Source organism: Lates calcarifer, linkage group LG10 (assembly GCF_001640805.2).
Source record: "Lates calcarifer isolate ASB-BC8 linkage group LG10, TLL_Latcal_v3, whole genome shotgun sequence".
NCBI lineage: Eukaryota > Metazoa > Chordata > Actinopteri > Centropomidae > Lates > Lates calcarifer.
Window position 1 is genome coordinate 26,082,172 of NC_066842.1, and position 17,461 is coordinate 26,099,632.

Consider the following 17,461-nt stretch of genomic DNA (forward strand, 5'->3'; position numbering starts at 1 on the left):
TAGTAGTAATAACTGTAACAGGAACAGAGTTCTTCCTCTCCTTGTATTTGTCTCAGTTGGAACAGCTAATTAGACCCTAAATTATTAACTTTGGAGTTCCAGCGCACAAATCACATATTCATCTTCCACCACAACCAATAAGACAAGATGAGATCTGGAACTTGATGTCACTGTTACTGGCAAGAAAGAAACAATGAATGAATATAATCATGGATCACATGTCAGCAGATCAGTTACAAATCTTAAAATAAAGGTGGTTAATTGATCAGACAAAAGGATAAATTGTTTAAATTGTAACACTATTAATAAATTATTTGCAATACAGAAAAGTTCTTTGATGACTGAATAAAATGGAAGGACTCAAATAGAATAGAGTAGAATCAGAATAGAATAGAATCTGCCTGGTGGCTAGTACGTGTAGTGTAAATCACAAGTTTCATCCATATTTTATTGATTCAATGGACAGCGATTCAGTGTTTGCCGATATCACAAAGTCTGCTGTGATACGATTTCAGTTCAATTCAGGAGCCAGTCGTAAATATGAGGTGATATCATATGCTGATTTAACACAATCACTTCCATTCATATCAAATCACAAACATCATTTGACATTTTTATTCAGACATTTAAATGAAAAATGATCTTCTCTTTTAATAAAAATAGATAGATAGAACCTGTTCACTATAAAGTGCCATATTTTAAGATACTGAGCTTTTTCACATTCTATAAAGGAAAACTGAGAGAACATTAAATTCCTGTTTGTAGCATTAAAGCAGGATACTGTGTAAATCTGAGTGTTTATCTTAAACACAGCATGCAATTTGTCAGTTTTACGCATGTTTTCTCCATAATCCAAAATGTTTCCAGACTGCTGATTTATTCTCCAAAAAGGCTTCTCTATCTCTGTTTCCTGTCCTATATAAGAGAGTGGGACCGCATGGGGGTTTAGGCCATCATTGTTAGTAACCTTTTTCAGTAACCTTTTAACCATTTTAAACCTAATGCAATGTCTGATGCATGTCCGTTTACGCCTCCCTCACTATGAACACATTGATGAATGATGCCAGGCCTGATGCCACTACACCAAGTGAAGTGGTACACTTACATTTGCACCACCGTTAGAAATGCCTCAAATATGAGAGGAAAGTGATCTGACAAAACAAATGCAATTGGCGAGAGGGTCCAATCAGAGACTAGTTTCCCCACAGGAAAAACTCTGAATTTAGCTATATATTTTGAAGTTACATGCAGAATATGCTGCTAAACCATTGCTATCAAAGATAGCAGTACCACAGATTGTTTTAACCATTTGAAAAACCTCCCACCACAAAATGAAAAATGCCTGAAACTCTGCATGCCCACATCTCCATCCACACCAAATAAAATGCCAGAGCAGCCCAGAAGCAAGTGACTCTGACTTCCTTGTATTTCAAATCAATCACATATGACATAAAAAGTCTCAGAAGGGAAGAAATCATGGCCACAGTAAGCAACAAAAAACTCAAAAAAGACACTTAAGCCAGAAAGCTCTACCAGAGTCAGACATTTCAGTGAGGGAGAAGTTGGCCCGCCAGCTAATTCTTAACCACAACTACATAGATGAAGTGTTTTAATTTTTCACTCCTTGCTCTACAAGAAATGAATTAGCTGTAGGTCCTACATGTTGACTGATTAACACTTATTAAGAATCCCCCTCTGCCTCCTAAGGTGGTGTGACGTAGTATGTGGCAATAAATCTTTTCACTCCTGTATTAAGGCTATATATGGTGCAGGAAATGTGCAGAGTATTTGTCTTGTGCACATGTTCATTAATAATGACTAATTTCCATGTAAATATCCTTTTGTGTTTTATTCAGTACTCAGTTTTATCTGAAGATGATGATTGTATTTGGATTACAAAACCACAAAGATAAACAGGTGATTTGTTCTTCTCATGCAAAACAAGTCTGTACTTTAAGATTTAAGGAATTTAAGAAACAGTTTGATAATGGCATGTTTCCAGAAACTGTTTTGAATATAGGTTATACATTTTTTTTACTTATAACTACAGAAAATGTGAGTGTGTTTGTTGCACACTATGAGTCTTACACTAGCTCTTAAAGTGCCAACAGAAGTATTTGTTATAATTTATCAAAATACTCAATCACAGTGTAATTTAGTATTTCAGTAATGGTTTGGCCATGATATAGTAAATTGATGATTAAAAAAACTATATTGTATAGCATACCACTATTCAGTCACCACTCCGACAATGGGCTATTACACCACAGAGATAGCTTTATTTTTCTATACTGTTGTCAGCGATATAACAATATTGTACGGACAGTTTTGATAGTCTGAAGTTAGTTAGGGTATATATCTTACCATCTTCCATACCCAGCACAGCAAAGTTCTTCTTACATTGTGGAACTGACAACTCAGAGCTGGGATGGAAAAAAAAAACGTCCCCAAAATGCAAATTATGCACCAACACTATCTGGTGTGTTCAGCCCTTGCTTTGGATTTATATTTAGTCTGTACTGTCAGAAAAAGAAATTAATACTTAGCAATCTCAGATACTGTATAAAGGCACACAAATTAACAAAATATTCCCCTAATTGCACCACATGATCCTATGACTAAGGCAGCATTCTTTAAAGTCATTTATCAAACCTTGTCTGTGGAGAAACAATAGTCCACAACTCCTATATAGATGTCCATGTGGGAAGGTTGATCTCAGGTCACCAGTTTATGACAGTGGTGTCACATATTTCCATAGTTATGCCCGCATTCATAGTCTGTGTTTTTGAAATTGTGGAACTTAACAATGTATTTCTCATTAGCCTTCGAGGCGACAACAATGATGATGACGTTCCTGTACCTGTACTGTCAACACAGAGAAACCAACACTCCTTTTTTTCTATTGTGTTCAGTCTTGATTGACGTAAAGAACTTAGGCAATATTACCTGCAAGAGGCAATGTGGAAATCCTCTTTGAACAATTCTTCACAAGATATTTGTTGATTTCCCATTGATCTACTCTTAATCACAGTTGAAGAAGAAGGCTCTTGATACACAATAACTAAACTCAAATACAATGTTTTCTGTAGTGCAGAGTTTTCATTCGTTTTTATGTACTCACTGACTAATCTGTAGTAATACAACATACGACTGCAGAAGTTATATCACTGCTGTACGATGTTAGTACATGACTAAATATTGTTTAACTAGTGCAGCGCTCGTTACTTAAACCACAGAGATAACCAGGTCTTTATTTGGAGCATAGACAGATCTGTTCCTAATTTCCCCTCATTTCCAGTTAATGTAAAGTCACTCATCCACTCCATCTGTACAACATTATGATCAAGTCATATTGACTACTCTGTTGAGTTTCTCCCCTGGAACAGAAACTGACCATTGTTCTAATCTACTATTAATTAGTCAAAATCAGTTTAGTAAAAACTTGGTCTTTACCAAGTCTTACTTTGTAATTACATTAGATAGTTGTAAATAATCAAATTTTATTACATGTCACCACAGGCTATTGTAAGGCAGCTGCCTCAACTGGTTTTAAATTTCATGCCCTTCTTTAGTCTGAACTTGCTCAACCCTGTACTCTCCGATGCCACTGTTTATATTTTTAAACACCTACTCTATATTACATAACAAACAGTGACATTAGGTTTATGCAAAGTTCAGCTTGGATAATCAACTGAGCCTCTTCCCACCACACTGTGTTATACTTTTCTGGAACACTCCTCAGGCTAATTACTTAAACCCACAAAGGTGTGCAAACATCCGATTACCTTCTGCTCTGGTCTGTATTGGTTTACTTATCCCACTTCCTTTTTTTCATTCTTTCCTCAAAGGAAATGATGTGCTGATAAGAATAAATATTTAAGAGCTAAAAATAGCTCACATGTTGTGGTTCTATTTTTAGTTCACTGTGGTGTCTATTTTCAGCTCACTGATGGGGTAGTTCATTTGTTCTTGCATCACACCTGTGGAATTTCTCATTCACTAGTAGATATGCACCTTTTATTCATTTGCATTGTGTAGGTACACACAAAAGATGCTAATTCATTCATTATGGTTCAGCAGACTATTGTATAATTCGAAGTGTGTGTCCCTATTCCAGACGGATTTAAATGTTATTTAGGTTATTATGTTTTGCTGTTGTGTTCAGTCATGAGTGACATCCAACACTTAGGCAATATTACCTGCTAGAGTCAATGTGGAAATCCTCTTTGAACAACTCTTGTCAAAAGATATGTTCATTCCCCTTTGATCACAGTTGAAGAATAACTGGTTCAGCCTCTCTGCACTTGGAAAATGTAGAAGTATATCCTGGATCAAATTTTCCACTTAAAGATATTGAGGGCCAAGTAGTAGCCAGTATGAAAAATTACAATTTGAAATTAAGAAAATTAAAAATACAGACAGACAGATTTATAGGTATATGGTATTGAAATGCTCTATAAATTAAATTTATTGTGGGAAAACAGTCCTATTTCCTTGACAGTAAAAAACAATCTTCACATTAATAATGCGTTATCTGCAGTTAATACATCTGTAGTGTTTAATTCAATAACAGTTAATAACAGTCTGTGCAGCACATTGTTCAAAGGCAGTTTCTGCTGTTACACTAAACTAAAACATCCTCCTCATACAAGTTCAATGCTTGGCCTGTTCCTCCATCTCCTTCATTTCCTCCAACAAATATTTAGGTACACACTTGAAGATAAAAATTTAACTTGCTCTCTTCTTTGCAAAAACAAACACTGATCTCACTACTGGGGAAAGTCCCTTGCATGTCGGTGGTAAATGTTGTGGCTGTGAATGATCCAGTTGTGCATTCCAAATCAGTTACCCTATAGATCTGTGATGTATCATGTCAGAGTGTTATTGCTATTAACATTAGAGTTGAGTGACATGATGATACACAAGAGCTTAAACTCTAGTCTTTTTCAACTGACAGAAAATGAATCCGCAAAATTAAACAATTTCGATCATTTATAGTCCAGTTGTCATTTTTCCAAGCAAAAATTACAAAAATTAACTAGTTCCAAGGAAACTGAAGTTGTCAGCTTGGGCTCAGGGGAAGGAGCTTTTTTCCTTTTTTGCTGCCATTTTATAAACCAACAAATTCATTAGTAAAATGAGAAAATAACTGATTACAGTTTGACTGACTGATTAATTGATTTTAAAAATGATTTACGTTTATTAATTTTATTTATCCATTTTGCAGACACTGAAAGAGGTACCAGCAGCAGTCTTGTGAAAGCAGGAAGTTATGTTTAGTCAATCAATTTCAGTTATAACAGTGTTAACAGGCCAATATGTCTACTACTAAGAAGGGCTGGTATCAACAAGGTGTCGCAGTTGTCGTTGTTGTTGTTTCTGTCCATTCTGAGTAAAAAAAAACTAGATACTGTTGTGTGTGAAAATCCCAGGAGATCAGCAATTTCAGAAAGCCCTTCTGACACCAACAGTCATGTCACAGGCAAAGTCACTGAGATCACATTTTTCCTCCATCCATAATGTTGTCAGATGAAGCACTTTAATATGGAGGCCTGGTACTTTGTTTTTGATCAATACTGCACCAATTCCAAGGAACTTTGTCCCAGTCAATCATTTACACCCATAAACATGGGAAAACAAGGTCCAGGTCCAAAACTACCAGAGTTATCCTTTAATATTTGGAATAATGAGAGAGCCTGCATCCTGTATCTTTGCTGAGTCTTTTTTGTCTGTTTGAAAGTACTCTCATAGTAAGTAAATAACTGTAGTCAGTGGCTGGCTGTGAAGATAATCTGTGTCCCCAGGCGGGATGGAAATACAGGTCTGACTGTCATCTGTATGTAAATGTAAATTTGCATTCAGTGAATGAAGAAAGTTGCAAGCTGGGAGCATGTGAAGTGATGAGAGAAAATGGTATAATGAACTAGCTAACATTAAGTTAGGTTTGTATTTGGTTTTTGTAGGGATGTGCACTAATAGCTAACTAACTCAGGCTGCTGCTAGATGCTCAGCTTGTTTTTAGGTTAGGATTCCTTCAGTGTTCATTGTTCAGGAGGTTTTTACTGGGAGCCGAATTATCTACAGAGGTCTCATTAACTGCAAATGGACCAAGTAATTAAAATTGGTAGAAACACTGAATGAAGCAGTTTCATATAAAAAAATCAATGTTTCTCTGCAACAACGACACAGGATGTTGAGGGGCTGTTTGCTCAGCTAGTTTCTCTGTTGACTTAAGATCTAAACATCTGATGACAAAAATCCTTCATCTGGTTTAAGATTATAGTTCTAACAGTTATAAAAAGTGACAGTAACGTGACTTGAAACATTAAGAAAGTAGTCTGCTGAAAATGTTTTGGTGTCCGGCCTTCTGGACAAAAACACTGTGGATCTTTTGAAGCTAAACGCTCATGTGACAGCAAACGACAGTAACAAATAACTGCTTTGGTGACTTAAATGCTTTCAGATGATATGTTTCCTCTTAGCATTGTCAGAGAAGTAGAGCAGTCAAAGGCTCACGGAACCTGAATACACCGCGCCTTCACGGACGACCATTACCAGCCAGATTGAGAAAAAGTAGGCAATCAAGGCAGCTAGAGCTCTAAAAAAGAACTTAACGGAAGCCAACAAAGTAGCAATAACAACCGCTGCATGATCAGCTCTCACATCAGAATTTTATGTCACTGTGCCGTTACATGGACGGTGACCGGAACATTTCCGGTTCTGTGCTCCAGACTCACAGCAACAGATGAGACACACTGCTGAAGACAACACCGCTAGTCTGAGGTGCGTTGTTGAATGAGTGAGGCTTGGGAGGTAAAGTTAGTGCATCTGTACACTACACTGCTAAAAACATGACTTGACACAACAACATATTATTTTGGTTTGGGTGGAGGGCAAGTCTTAACGATGACGTCACAATTAATTTACTTAAATTGGCTTGATTAATCGACTTCAAAAAGTAATCAAAATGCCCATCCCTAGTATTTTGTATTTTCTATTTGGACAAATCCTGTAGAGTTTTAATTAGCTCTGTCTGTCTCTACTGGCTTACTGTGTGCCTGTCAGTCTCCTACTGCAAAGAAACCAAGCAATAATAGTGCTAGTTTTGTGAGAATTGTTCTATGGACCATTATGTGTTTGTTCTACACCATTTATTGTTAGAATAAATACATTCTGGATTTGTATGTTTTCATTCTCACCCTTGGATTAGTCCGCAGAGCAGTTAATATTTCAATGATATCTTAAATGGTAATGCTCCATCACGTTTTACATGTATATAGTGAATCCTGGACTGAAGCTTGACTTTCAAAAATATATCGCAAATCAAATCGCAATCATAATATCTGTCAGAAAAAACGCAATTGGATTTTTTCCCAAAATCGTTCAGCCCTAATGGAAATAAATGCATATGACTTATTTAGGATGAATGTTAAGGATTATATTGTGTGAATGTGGCTGTTTGTTGCCATTTTTTGTAGTTTAATCATAGCAACCTGTGAAGTGCCAAGAAATTTTCAGCCCAAATATTCATAATAATCACATCAACACTGGGAAACGACCTTCAGTTTCAGTGTAGTTTCATGGTAGCCATTCGTTTAGATAATATGTTAAAAGGACATGAGTGATGAGGAGATTAGGTCACTGTAACAGAATGGCCGTATAGGTTCCTCCAGGGCCAGTTTCAGCGTAGTTTCGATGAGTCAAACTGTATTCTGTCACTCACAGTGCTGCTCTGTAACTGCAGTGGTCAGTGTCAGTGTCCAGCTGGTGGCAGGTGTGATACTATAACAGCAAACAAAGAAATACCAGGCCTTAGCCCCACAGTTTAGTCAAAAAGTAAAAGTATGTACTGTATTTTTAACACAAGTGAAAAAGATGTTTCAGCATGTTTTCACAATTCATAGTGAAACAATTCATGCTCAGTTTTTCCAAAATCCTGTGTTTAAGTGCTTAACTGGTATGAAACCTTCCCATGGATTGGTGGGTTTTAAGTTGTGCACATTTTTTGCCAGTAAAGAAACATTTAAAGAAAGACTAAATAAAAACATTGATAATTTGTCAAGAAATCTCTTATATGAATAATCTTTTAATGTTTCTGTTTTTGAGGATTTTAGTGATTGGCCAAAATTTCAAATTTCCAAATAAACGGATGAACTTTATAGGGCTGACTATTCAGGTCAGGAAGACCCAGATTCAACTCTCAGAATGTCAGTGGACGAACTGTGAGCAAGGCTGCAACTTTATGTCTACAGTGTTTCCGCTGTATACATTTTGTAGTGACAGCCCACTGCAGGAAAATTATTGTTGCTGCTATAGTGTTACGAAGTTGCAACTACATGACTCTGCAGAGGGCTTTTAATTTGAAGCAAAGGTCACAGGACGTGGAGACAACAGTAATACCCAGTTGAGGTGAGAGGGAGAGAGAGGCAGACTTAACTGGTTAACATTAAGTCAGATTTGTAATAACAATTGATCTTTCGAGTAGTTGAATAGTTGCATTGAATACCCAGCTCTGAGTCTACTGACAAAATTGTGTGACAGTTGAAGGAAAATGTTTGCAGTAGATCTGAATTTCTAATAAGCTGCAGGTTGGAAGAATTCTGCTCAGTTGGGTCTACATTTTTGTGAAATCCTTCAAGGCTGTAGCATATACATCAGACTTTATAAGGTTTTGTTAATGGCAAGATTTAATAAACAAAAGTGAAAGAAAGAAGAAAACAGTAACAGCAAAAATGATACCAGCAAGTATTTAATATTTAAAACAGCACAGGTATGTCCAGTTTACTCCAAATCAGTAGACGTGAGAAAAATGAGAGATTTTTACACTACCACTTTCAACCTCCTTAGCAGGCCGATGGATCCTCCCTCAAAGAAGGAGGTTGTTCCATTAATGAGACGACCGGATGAGTGGAAGGACCCGTGGCGTCGGTCCAAATCTCCCAGGAGACGGCCTGGGTTGGGCTCTCCACCACGAGGCCGCCGGCGACATCGTCCCTCAGGCTCCTCTGTCTCTCTGTCCAACTCCTCCAGGTAAGAACTCCTTCAAGTCACGTTATCCTGCATCATCATGATGGTGAAAGATTTTCAAGTCATAGATACATTTTTTCATACTATCCTAATGTGGAAAAGTATCTTGACTGATAACTTAAAGGTGAATTTAATCTAAAATGACTTGTCATATTCTGGTTCTACACAGGTTATCTACATTTAACTAATTTATAATGCACACACCATGTATTATAGTGAGCAACAGCCAATGTAAACATAACTTCGGCTTGTTTACAAGAATCCTCCACAGGGCATCTTTAAAATAATAATCATCATAGCTATAGTTTCATGATCTGTTGCAAATGGATCTCAGGGAAGAACTTTAGTTTACTCATTCTATTTATGGTACTTTTATTGTGACTACAGGGAGTGTGGAAATATTTTGGCTATTGTATCTTTTGTGTTGTTTTTTTCCCTTGCGGGACTGAGTCATGTGTGCTTGAGAGCATTGTGTTTATTCAGGCATATAAAAAGGGAATTTTTGTAATTGCTGCTAAATTAGTAGACAGCTGAGTTTGTATCATATATTTGATGATAAGAATACATGTGCTCAGACACTGTACAGTGATATTTGCCATGTACTCCATCTCTGCCTTTCATTTGTCTGGTTACAGTCACTGTGCTATGCAGGCGTAGTTTAAGCGTGGCTACAGTGCAGCAATGTTTGTTGAATTGCACGTCATGGTATCTTGGATACCTCTGTGTCAAGATAAATGTTTTGAAAGCCAGTGAATTCCAGTTAGCCGAAATGTCTGCACTTCATGTACTGGACTCATGTCCAATGCCAGTGTTAACATTCTGATTCAGAGCAGATATGTTCATATGAATCAGGGATTCATTGATTCAGCCGTGTCCCTGTGGTCTCAGTTGTTCAAGCAGGGGGGCCCAGCAAGATCATAGGTAGCAATGTGAGGAGGCTAATGGGACATGGGCTGTGTCTGAGCAGTCCTACAAAGATCTCAGTGGGCTGCTTGTTGAAGCCATAGGACAGTCAGGCAGTTAGCACACACACAGTGCAGCAGAGCTGGCAGCAGCAGCTTTTGTGGTGGATCTTGGATGAGCCAAGTTGCATCAGGGAGTCACAATCACTGCTCACTGTGAGTTGTGGGTTGCTAGGTAACAGTATCACATAGAGTGAGTGAGTGAAATTCAGTGTGTGTCTGGGCTTCATGTCCACTACATTTGTAATGCAGTTTTCTGGTTTTGTGTGATGACATTACCAGGGTTTTCTCTCAGACATAAGAAAGCCCCTCCTGAGCCTCAGAAGACATTATACAACTTTTTCCCCAGGCTGTATAAGCCAAGTAAACAGATTGTACCTTCTTTTATGTATTAATCTACATTACATACAGACGATCCTTAGTTATGTAACTGGTAGACATCCTCTTCTACCCTTACACTGTAACCACTGTTGCAGAGCTGACTCTGATTTTGAGGTTTGGTTCGTTTTTATGTGTCTGATTATTGTTTTCATTCATCTTAGCTGTGTGTGTGCCTGTGTGTGTGTTTTTTGCAGGTCTTCATCTCGCTCTTCATCCTACACAGGCTCTGGGTCGTCTCGCTCCCGCAGCCGCTCTTCTTCATTCAGCTCCTACTCCAGCCACTCCTCCCAGCGTAGCTCCTTCAGTGGCAGCCGCTCCAGGTACTCTAATGTGTGTGTGTCTGTGTGTATCTCAATACACCTAGCTATTGAATTTGTGTCAATGCTAATAGTTAAACAATCTTTCCTTTACCTCCCTTCAAGTACAATGGGAACAGTGATAGCCCTGAACCTTCCCTTTATTTGAAACAGGCTCGTATGAGACAGGCCCCAACACAAGTACATTCTATCATCATATACAGTGTGTGTCTGTCTTGACAAAGTCACTACTGTACATTTCTACAGCACAAATACCAGCAGTACTACAGTATATAATACTCACTCACTACTCTGCTACCTCTTTTGATAGAGGCATCAATGTCTACTTATTGGTAAGAACACAAATAAGAGTATCTCCGTAAGTGTCAAACTATTTTAGGTTTTTAGGTTCTCAATAAAACTAAACACTTCCTATGTATATATTTCACATTAAGTTTTGTTGACAGTAATTAAACAATGCATGAACGACTACTGACAAGTTGATACCACTAGTAATGCTTAGTCTCTTCAAAATATAGCACAGAGTGGTGTGTATGATATGACCCTGTTGTTGTAGTGGTAGAAGCAGTGAATGTACATTGTACTCAATTTACAACATGAGGCCTTGAACAAGTAATTTTACTCAAAGTTTTTAACCCAGGCTTTATCAGAAACTGGGCTTTCTTTGTTTGTGTAATGCTAATAATAATAATACCAGATATTACAATGCTTGACTATTTATACATTGATAGTTCACATACAATATGTAAACACAGGGCCATGTAAATAATTAACACATTAGCTCACAAAAACACATGTCACTGTGTAAATGCTACCAGAGGGAGCTAAGCCCAACAATTGGGATTATTAATTTAAAAAAATCTATTAAGTTACTTAGAGTGACAATAATCTTTTTTTTTTTTAATAATGGTAAATCTAAGTACAGTGTGACTAAAAGAGAGGAAATTCTGGACTTGTGTTTTCCAGGTGGCCTGAAACACGACACCAGATGAGTGCTAATGTTGCTCAGTAACTACTGGGTGTATAAATAACAAGTTTACCATATCAAGGCCAAAAACATGCTTATTTAGATAATTAAGATTTTACATCATATTCTGATAAGAAGCATCTCAAAGCGTCATTTCTGAGATATGTGTTCATAGAGCCTTTGAACTACGAGTTGTAGATAATAAAATTGCACCATGTTAAATTGGACAGTTTTCTTCAGCATTGTTTTTGTTGACTGCACATATGAGCTGTGTCTCCACTGTGGAACACATCGAGTCACATCAGTACAACTATTGAGTTCTGTGTTTTGTTTTGTTTTTGTGAAAGGCATAAAGCAGCATTATAAAGCTGTTGTATACTCATGTGCTGTGCTGCTGTATACTTGATATTGGAATAAAACAGCATAATTACCATATTATGACTACTTTACTGTTGGTTCATAGGTCTCGATCATTTTCCACATCTCCTTCACCGAGTCCAACAGCACTGAGGAATGCTAAGAACAAACCAGAACTGTCTCCTATGTTAACTAAAGGGTAAATCCTCAGGACCTCCATCAGTTCACATCATCAATCAATGTTCATGCATCATTATTTATTGATCATTAGCTGGAACATTGCATGTGCTGGCAGGCTGGTTGCTAGCCCAGTTGTTTCCATCACTGTCTGCATGCTTGAAAAAACAACTAGTGCCTTTTCCCTCCTTAAGCATGCTGCTGAAGCCAGGTGCCATGCCCCCCCCTCGCAGGGACAAGCCTCCCATGAAGAAAGCTCCCAGTCCTCCTCCACCTGGTGGACTACAGGGCAGGCCTTCCAAACCCATGCTAGAGGGAGGCAAGACTCCCACCAATCCACGGGAAGCTGGAGGTGCGGGTGGTGGAGCTAACAACAGCGGAGCAGGAAGGGCCCTGCCGCCACGGGAACCTGGAAAACCTCCCAACCCGAGGGAAGGAAGGCGGAAAGAACGGCAGCAGCATCCTCCCCGGAGGTAGGCATCTAACCATCAAGCTCTTGGTTCATTTTGAAGCAATAGGACAAGTGCTGTTAAAAAAGATAATGCACTGATACCTTGGATTTTATATTATCTGCTGCAAGGTCAGACTTGGCTGAAAATCTGTTTGATTACATTATATTGTAAAGGAATTTGATGTACAGCAGCAATGAGGAAAAAGAAAAGGTTTGTTCCACTTAGTCTATTCAAATCTAGTGTGACCTGTTACTAGACATCCAGCCTGTTTGAGGCATTCTAAGGCTGTGCTATTATCTACATTGAAGTTGACATGCACTGCAGTTACTTACAAGGAAACACCACGGTACCTTAGTTGAGGATTACAGTTATTTAAGACCAAACAAAGCAACTTTGAACACCTACCAGTAAGCCATGTGGAAACATCCAGCAGCTTCACCGACCCTCATTTCATCTCATACCAGGATAAAATCATGATTTTGTTTATGCTGTGACATATACATGTGTTTTTGAGATCATAAATTAGAAAACAGATTTATAGTGATTAGGAATCAAGTGAAAGCTAACACTGCATGTTACAGCATGTTGAAATTTTATGATCTGATCTACACAAAACGCAGGAAGTGGCCAGGTGTAAAAAGAACCAGCTTGGAAAAGAGCAGCTGGACTGCTGTTGGACTGTTCACAAATTGGTCTTTAAATTTTATATTTCATAGAAATATTACAAGCTGTCTAACAAGTAGATTCATAGTTTTGTTTCTAGAAACAATTTTTTCACTGTAGACCAGTGTGTACTGTCTCTTCTCTGACACTAAGCATGGTTCGTGTGTCTATCTAAATGATCCCTGAAAAATACTTTGTCATCTACACAAAATAAGATAAAGATAAGGTTTTAAATCTGAGGTTATAATCTGAAAGCAGACCGTTAATGGGTTGGTGTTATTACACTGAATTAAAAACCTGGTTATAATTCCTAGTTTCCTAATTTCATGTGAGTACAGTGTAGACACAGGAAAACTGTCTGGATGCGTTGCTGTTAGTTTCAGGTGAGGGCTTGTAGGTGGGAGGATGTTGGTCTGCTTGCCTCCTGTTTGTTTACACGGTTCACATTTGCAAGGAAATATATCAGACAAAGTTGCATTAAGCAGAGCTGTGTTTACTAACACTTTTGCGTTTGCATATCTGTGTCTGAGTAAGTGATACTACAGGTCTATCCCACAGCAGTGTGTGTTGGGGGGAAGACCATAGAGACTGTGTGTGGGCGAGGGAGTGGGTGGATGGCTTGAGGAAAAACTGCACTTCTATGGGTTTTGTACATGGTGTGTGTGTGTGTGTGTGTGTGTGTGTTCAGCAGCATCAACCAGAGAGGAAGAGAGCAGTTAAAGGGCAGGGAATAACAGTAAGGGTGTGTGAGACTGTTTTCATCTGTGTGTGTGGGTGCAAGTGTGGGCAGAATGGGTCAGACCATGTAAACTATCCAGGAAAACCAGTTCCAACACTTGTTTGTCATTCTGATTATAAACTACTTCCCCTCTATTGACTGAGATGATATAGATTAGTGATACTAGCTGGTGCAGTGGGATGGAGGAGACAGCCACATACCACAGTGCTACCACTGTGAAACTTAATTCACTCTTTCCATTTTCTTTCTTTCTGTTTGCAAGGATACATGATGAACAACAATCAGACTGTAATGGTATACTTAGTGTTAGCATACAGGTCGCACCAATATCAGCCATAATAGAAAAAAAGAAAAAGGGATGTTTCAGTAGTTGCAAGAAAGCTCAGAGTTTTCAAGTAATTTACTAAGTGTGGTGTTACCAAGACCTGGTTTTCTGATTTAATTGGTCATAAAATGTGACCTGCTCTTTATCTAAGTCACAAATATAAACTAAAGGGTGACACAGGTCCCAGTCCCAAATCAAATTTGAGTTTAAGAAAATAACACAATTCTAATCTTTTGTGTCTTTATTATGTATATATTTATGTCTTTACACACCCATTTAACCTTAAACATTCACAGTGCCAGTGAAAAAAAGTAAGTGAAACCTTAGATGTAATAACTGGTTGAACCTCTTCTGGCAGCAGTAAACTCAAACCAGCTCTTCCAGTAGGTGTGGAAGTTTAGACTGTTAGACTGTTTAGACTTCCTACAGAGCTGCTTCAGCTCAAACACATTCTCAGGATGTGTGGTGTGAATATCAGAGTAGCTCTAACCCACAGCTCCAGTCTGGTTTCATTCAAGTCATTAGCCAAGGGCTTCTCAACCTAAATTGTGTTATGAGGTACTTCACTGAGGTATTAGAGTGGCTTTAATGATAGTTATGTCAGCCCGATTGTGATGACTTATTGCTCACACCTGCACATTGTGCTATGCTCCATTTGATCAAGCAGTCCAAACTTTTTGATCACACCTTGTTTTAAACTAATCCACTCATAGTAGTTTGTACATAGTTGTTTTGTGTGCCAAACTGCTAAAGCATGTTTGGCATACTTTATTTTATTTTTTATTATTTATTATCATTTTTAATTGTGTACTAATTGCTGAATAAGGAGATGGATAGTACACTTTGGTTTTTGATAAAAACCTATCTGCTGTCTTCTCAGTTCTCTCTCTTTCTCCCCTCCTCCCCTCTTCTAGGCGAACTGTGAGTGGGAGTGTTAGTGGAAGTGGTAGCAGTTATACTGGTTCTAGCTCCAGATCCAGATCCTCATCCAACTCCCTCTCACACTCTGGATCCAGAAAATCCAGGTACCTGCACATGTGAACACCCTTGTTTTCATCAAATTTGCTGTTTGCCATAAATGTCTTTTCAAAGAGATGTTGGTGACCACATACTGCATTTACCTATGCATCACCTTATTTAGTAATAAGAAAATTGATGCAGAGGAGGTTGGATTTATCGTTATTACATGCATTGTTCATGTGATTGAAATTATATGTCTGCATACAAGCAGTTCTTATACAAAAACTTGTTCTACGTGCATCTTGGTGAATGAGGCTAGCAAGCTTTTTGCTTGACATTACCATCACACTTTACCATCAGAAGACCAGACATGTTGGCACGTACGTGCAGATGATGATGATTCATTTTTACTTTTTTAAACAACAGAATTTGACTCACATTTCATAACATATGACATCAGAAAAGTTGTAGTTGTAGCTTATTCAGCTTTCACAGTCATTGTGTAAGTCTGTAAGCTAAATATCCAAAAATTAAAAGTGTTTTAAATGTACTCTAATTGGTACATTGTGATTATACAGTCTAATATGAATTAATTATTAATTCTCTGTTTTTCTTCTCTCTCACTTTTATGTGCTGTCTGTATCGGGAAACCATCCAGGAAATCTAGGTATGATCCAGTTAGTGTTGTGTGTGTGTGGGAGGGGGGCATGTTGTGTATATGTGAGTGTGGTGACAGCACTCAGCAGTGCTCCTCTTCCCTATGTAACTGTGAGAATAAGCTGTCATCTTTCGCTGCAGATCGCTGAGTGTGAGCAGTGTGTCATCAGTGTCCTCAGCATCATCCAGTAGCAGCTCAGTGCGCAGCGCAGACTCCGATGACATGTACGCTGACCTGGCCAGCCCTGTGTCTTCTGCCAGCTCCCGCTCACCCACACCAAATCACCCCCGCAAGGAGCGAGGAGCTGCACGGGACAGGCCTCCGCATGGGAGAGACAAGAATAGGGGTTAGTATGGGCAACAAAGTCCCCATACAGCAGGCACACAGGACACACACAAGGCACACTGTTATACAACAGCATAATATACACATCAAAACCTCTCATATACAAGCTGGTATTCAAGTAACAGCCACCACAAACAGATAAAGGCTGAGGTGGGTAGACACAGAACAGTACACAACCGCACCACCACCACCACCACCTCAACAGCCAGTCAGCACATCCAGAAAGATCAAACCACATGAACATACAAGTCCACAATTGTAAAAGGAAAAAAATACACAAAAGCAAGAAACAACACACATAAGTTACAGATATTAATTATAGACAGGAAATAAATATATGAATAGATCAAATCAAATGAAATAAAATATATTCTCCAGTCATCAGTAGTCAAATGTTATGTAGTGCTTTAGAAGTAAGATTTCAGGTCTGCAGGTAAGTAAAGAAAAGGTGACCACACCTTCAGAAACACACCTTTTTAAACAGCATTCTTTCATTGGGGAGATTGTAGGGGATCTCTTAGTAGCAGAGGGTGACATTAGGCGAAGGATCTGTGATCCACATATGCAGTATGTTCTCCTGTTCAAGCTAACAGGAGTGATATTCAGCCTGCGTAGAATGTTGTACAGAGTCTCTCTTTTATTGATGCTTCTATACATGGTAAATAGAACTGATGATTAGCATTGTGTGTTCATGGTTTCTCGTGTTTTCCTGTCCTCACCACAGAGAGACCATCAAAGAAAGATGAACCCTTTAGGGAGGACCGCAGAAAGATTGACCCATCTGGTGCCCCACTTAGAGGAGGCAACGCCATGCCCAGATCAGGTCCTGGTAGCAGGGGTGGCCACCCTACACATCCCCCACCTGGCACCATGGGCCCCCCTGGAAGCTACGGAGGTTCAAGTTCCCACAAGGACATAAAACTCACTCTCCTCAACAAGGTTATTATTGCTCTTGGTTCCATTTTTAAAGGGTCTGTTCACCCAAATCACAAAAACTATTCTCTCTCACTTACTAGCAGTGGTATCAAACCGTGCAGGTGGCTTTGGTTTTATGAGCCAAGGACATGAAAAATCCTAGATGAGCATGTTAGAGGCATGAACTGACATTTTAGTTAGAGGTTTGGGTGAGGG

The 17,461-nt window shown here is 38.6% G+C and overlaps 1 protein-coding gene across 5 annotated transcripts in view; it reads left to right on the plus strand.

The window, feature by feature from the left end:
* zc3h18 (zinc finger CCCH-type containing 18) overlaps window positions 1-17,461 on the plus strand; it is a 35,042-nt gene that overhangs the window by 13,351 nt on the left and 4,230 nt on the right. For 3 of the 5 annotated variants that reach the window (XM_018704031.2, XM_018704035.2, XM_018704032.2), the window contains exons 10-17: window positions 8,848-9,030; window positions 10,565-10,690; window positions 12,118-12,210; window positions 12,383-12,661; window positions 15,282-15,392; window positions 15,986-15,994; window positions 16,126-16,331; window positions 17,055-17,269. In XM_018704031.2, coding sequence (XP_018559547.1) covers window positions 8,848-9,030; window positions 10,565-10,690; window positions 12,118-12,210; window positions 12,383-12,661; window positions 15,282-15,392; window positions 15,986-15,994; window positions 16,126-16,331; window positions 17,055-17,269 — 1,222 coding nt within the window. The remainder of the gene's footprint in view (window positions 1-8,847; window positions 9,031-10,564; window positions 10,691-12,117; window positions 12,211-12,382; window positions 12,662-15,281; window positions 15,393-15,985; window positions 15,995-16,125; window positions 16,332-17,054; window positions 17,270-17,461) is intronic. The other 2 variants (XM_018704036.2, XM_051073643.1) reach the window with 2 other exon arrangements.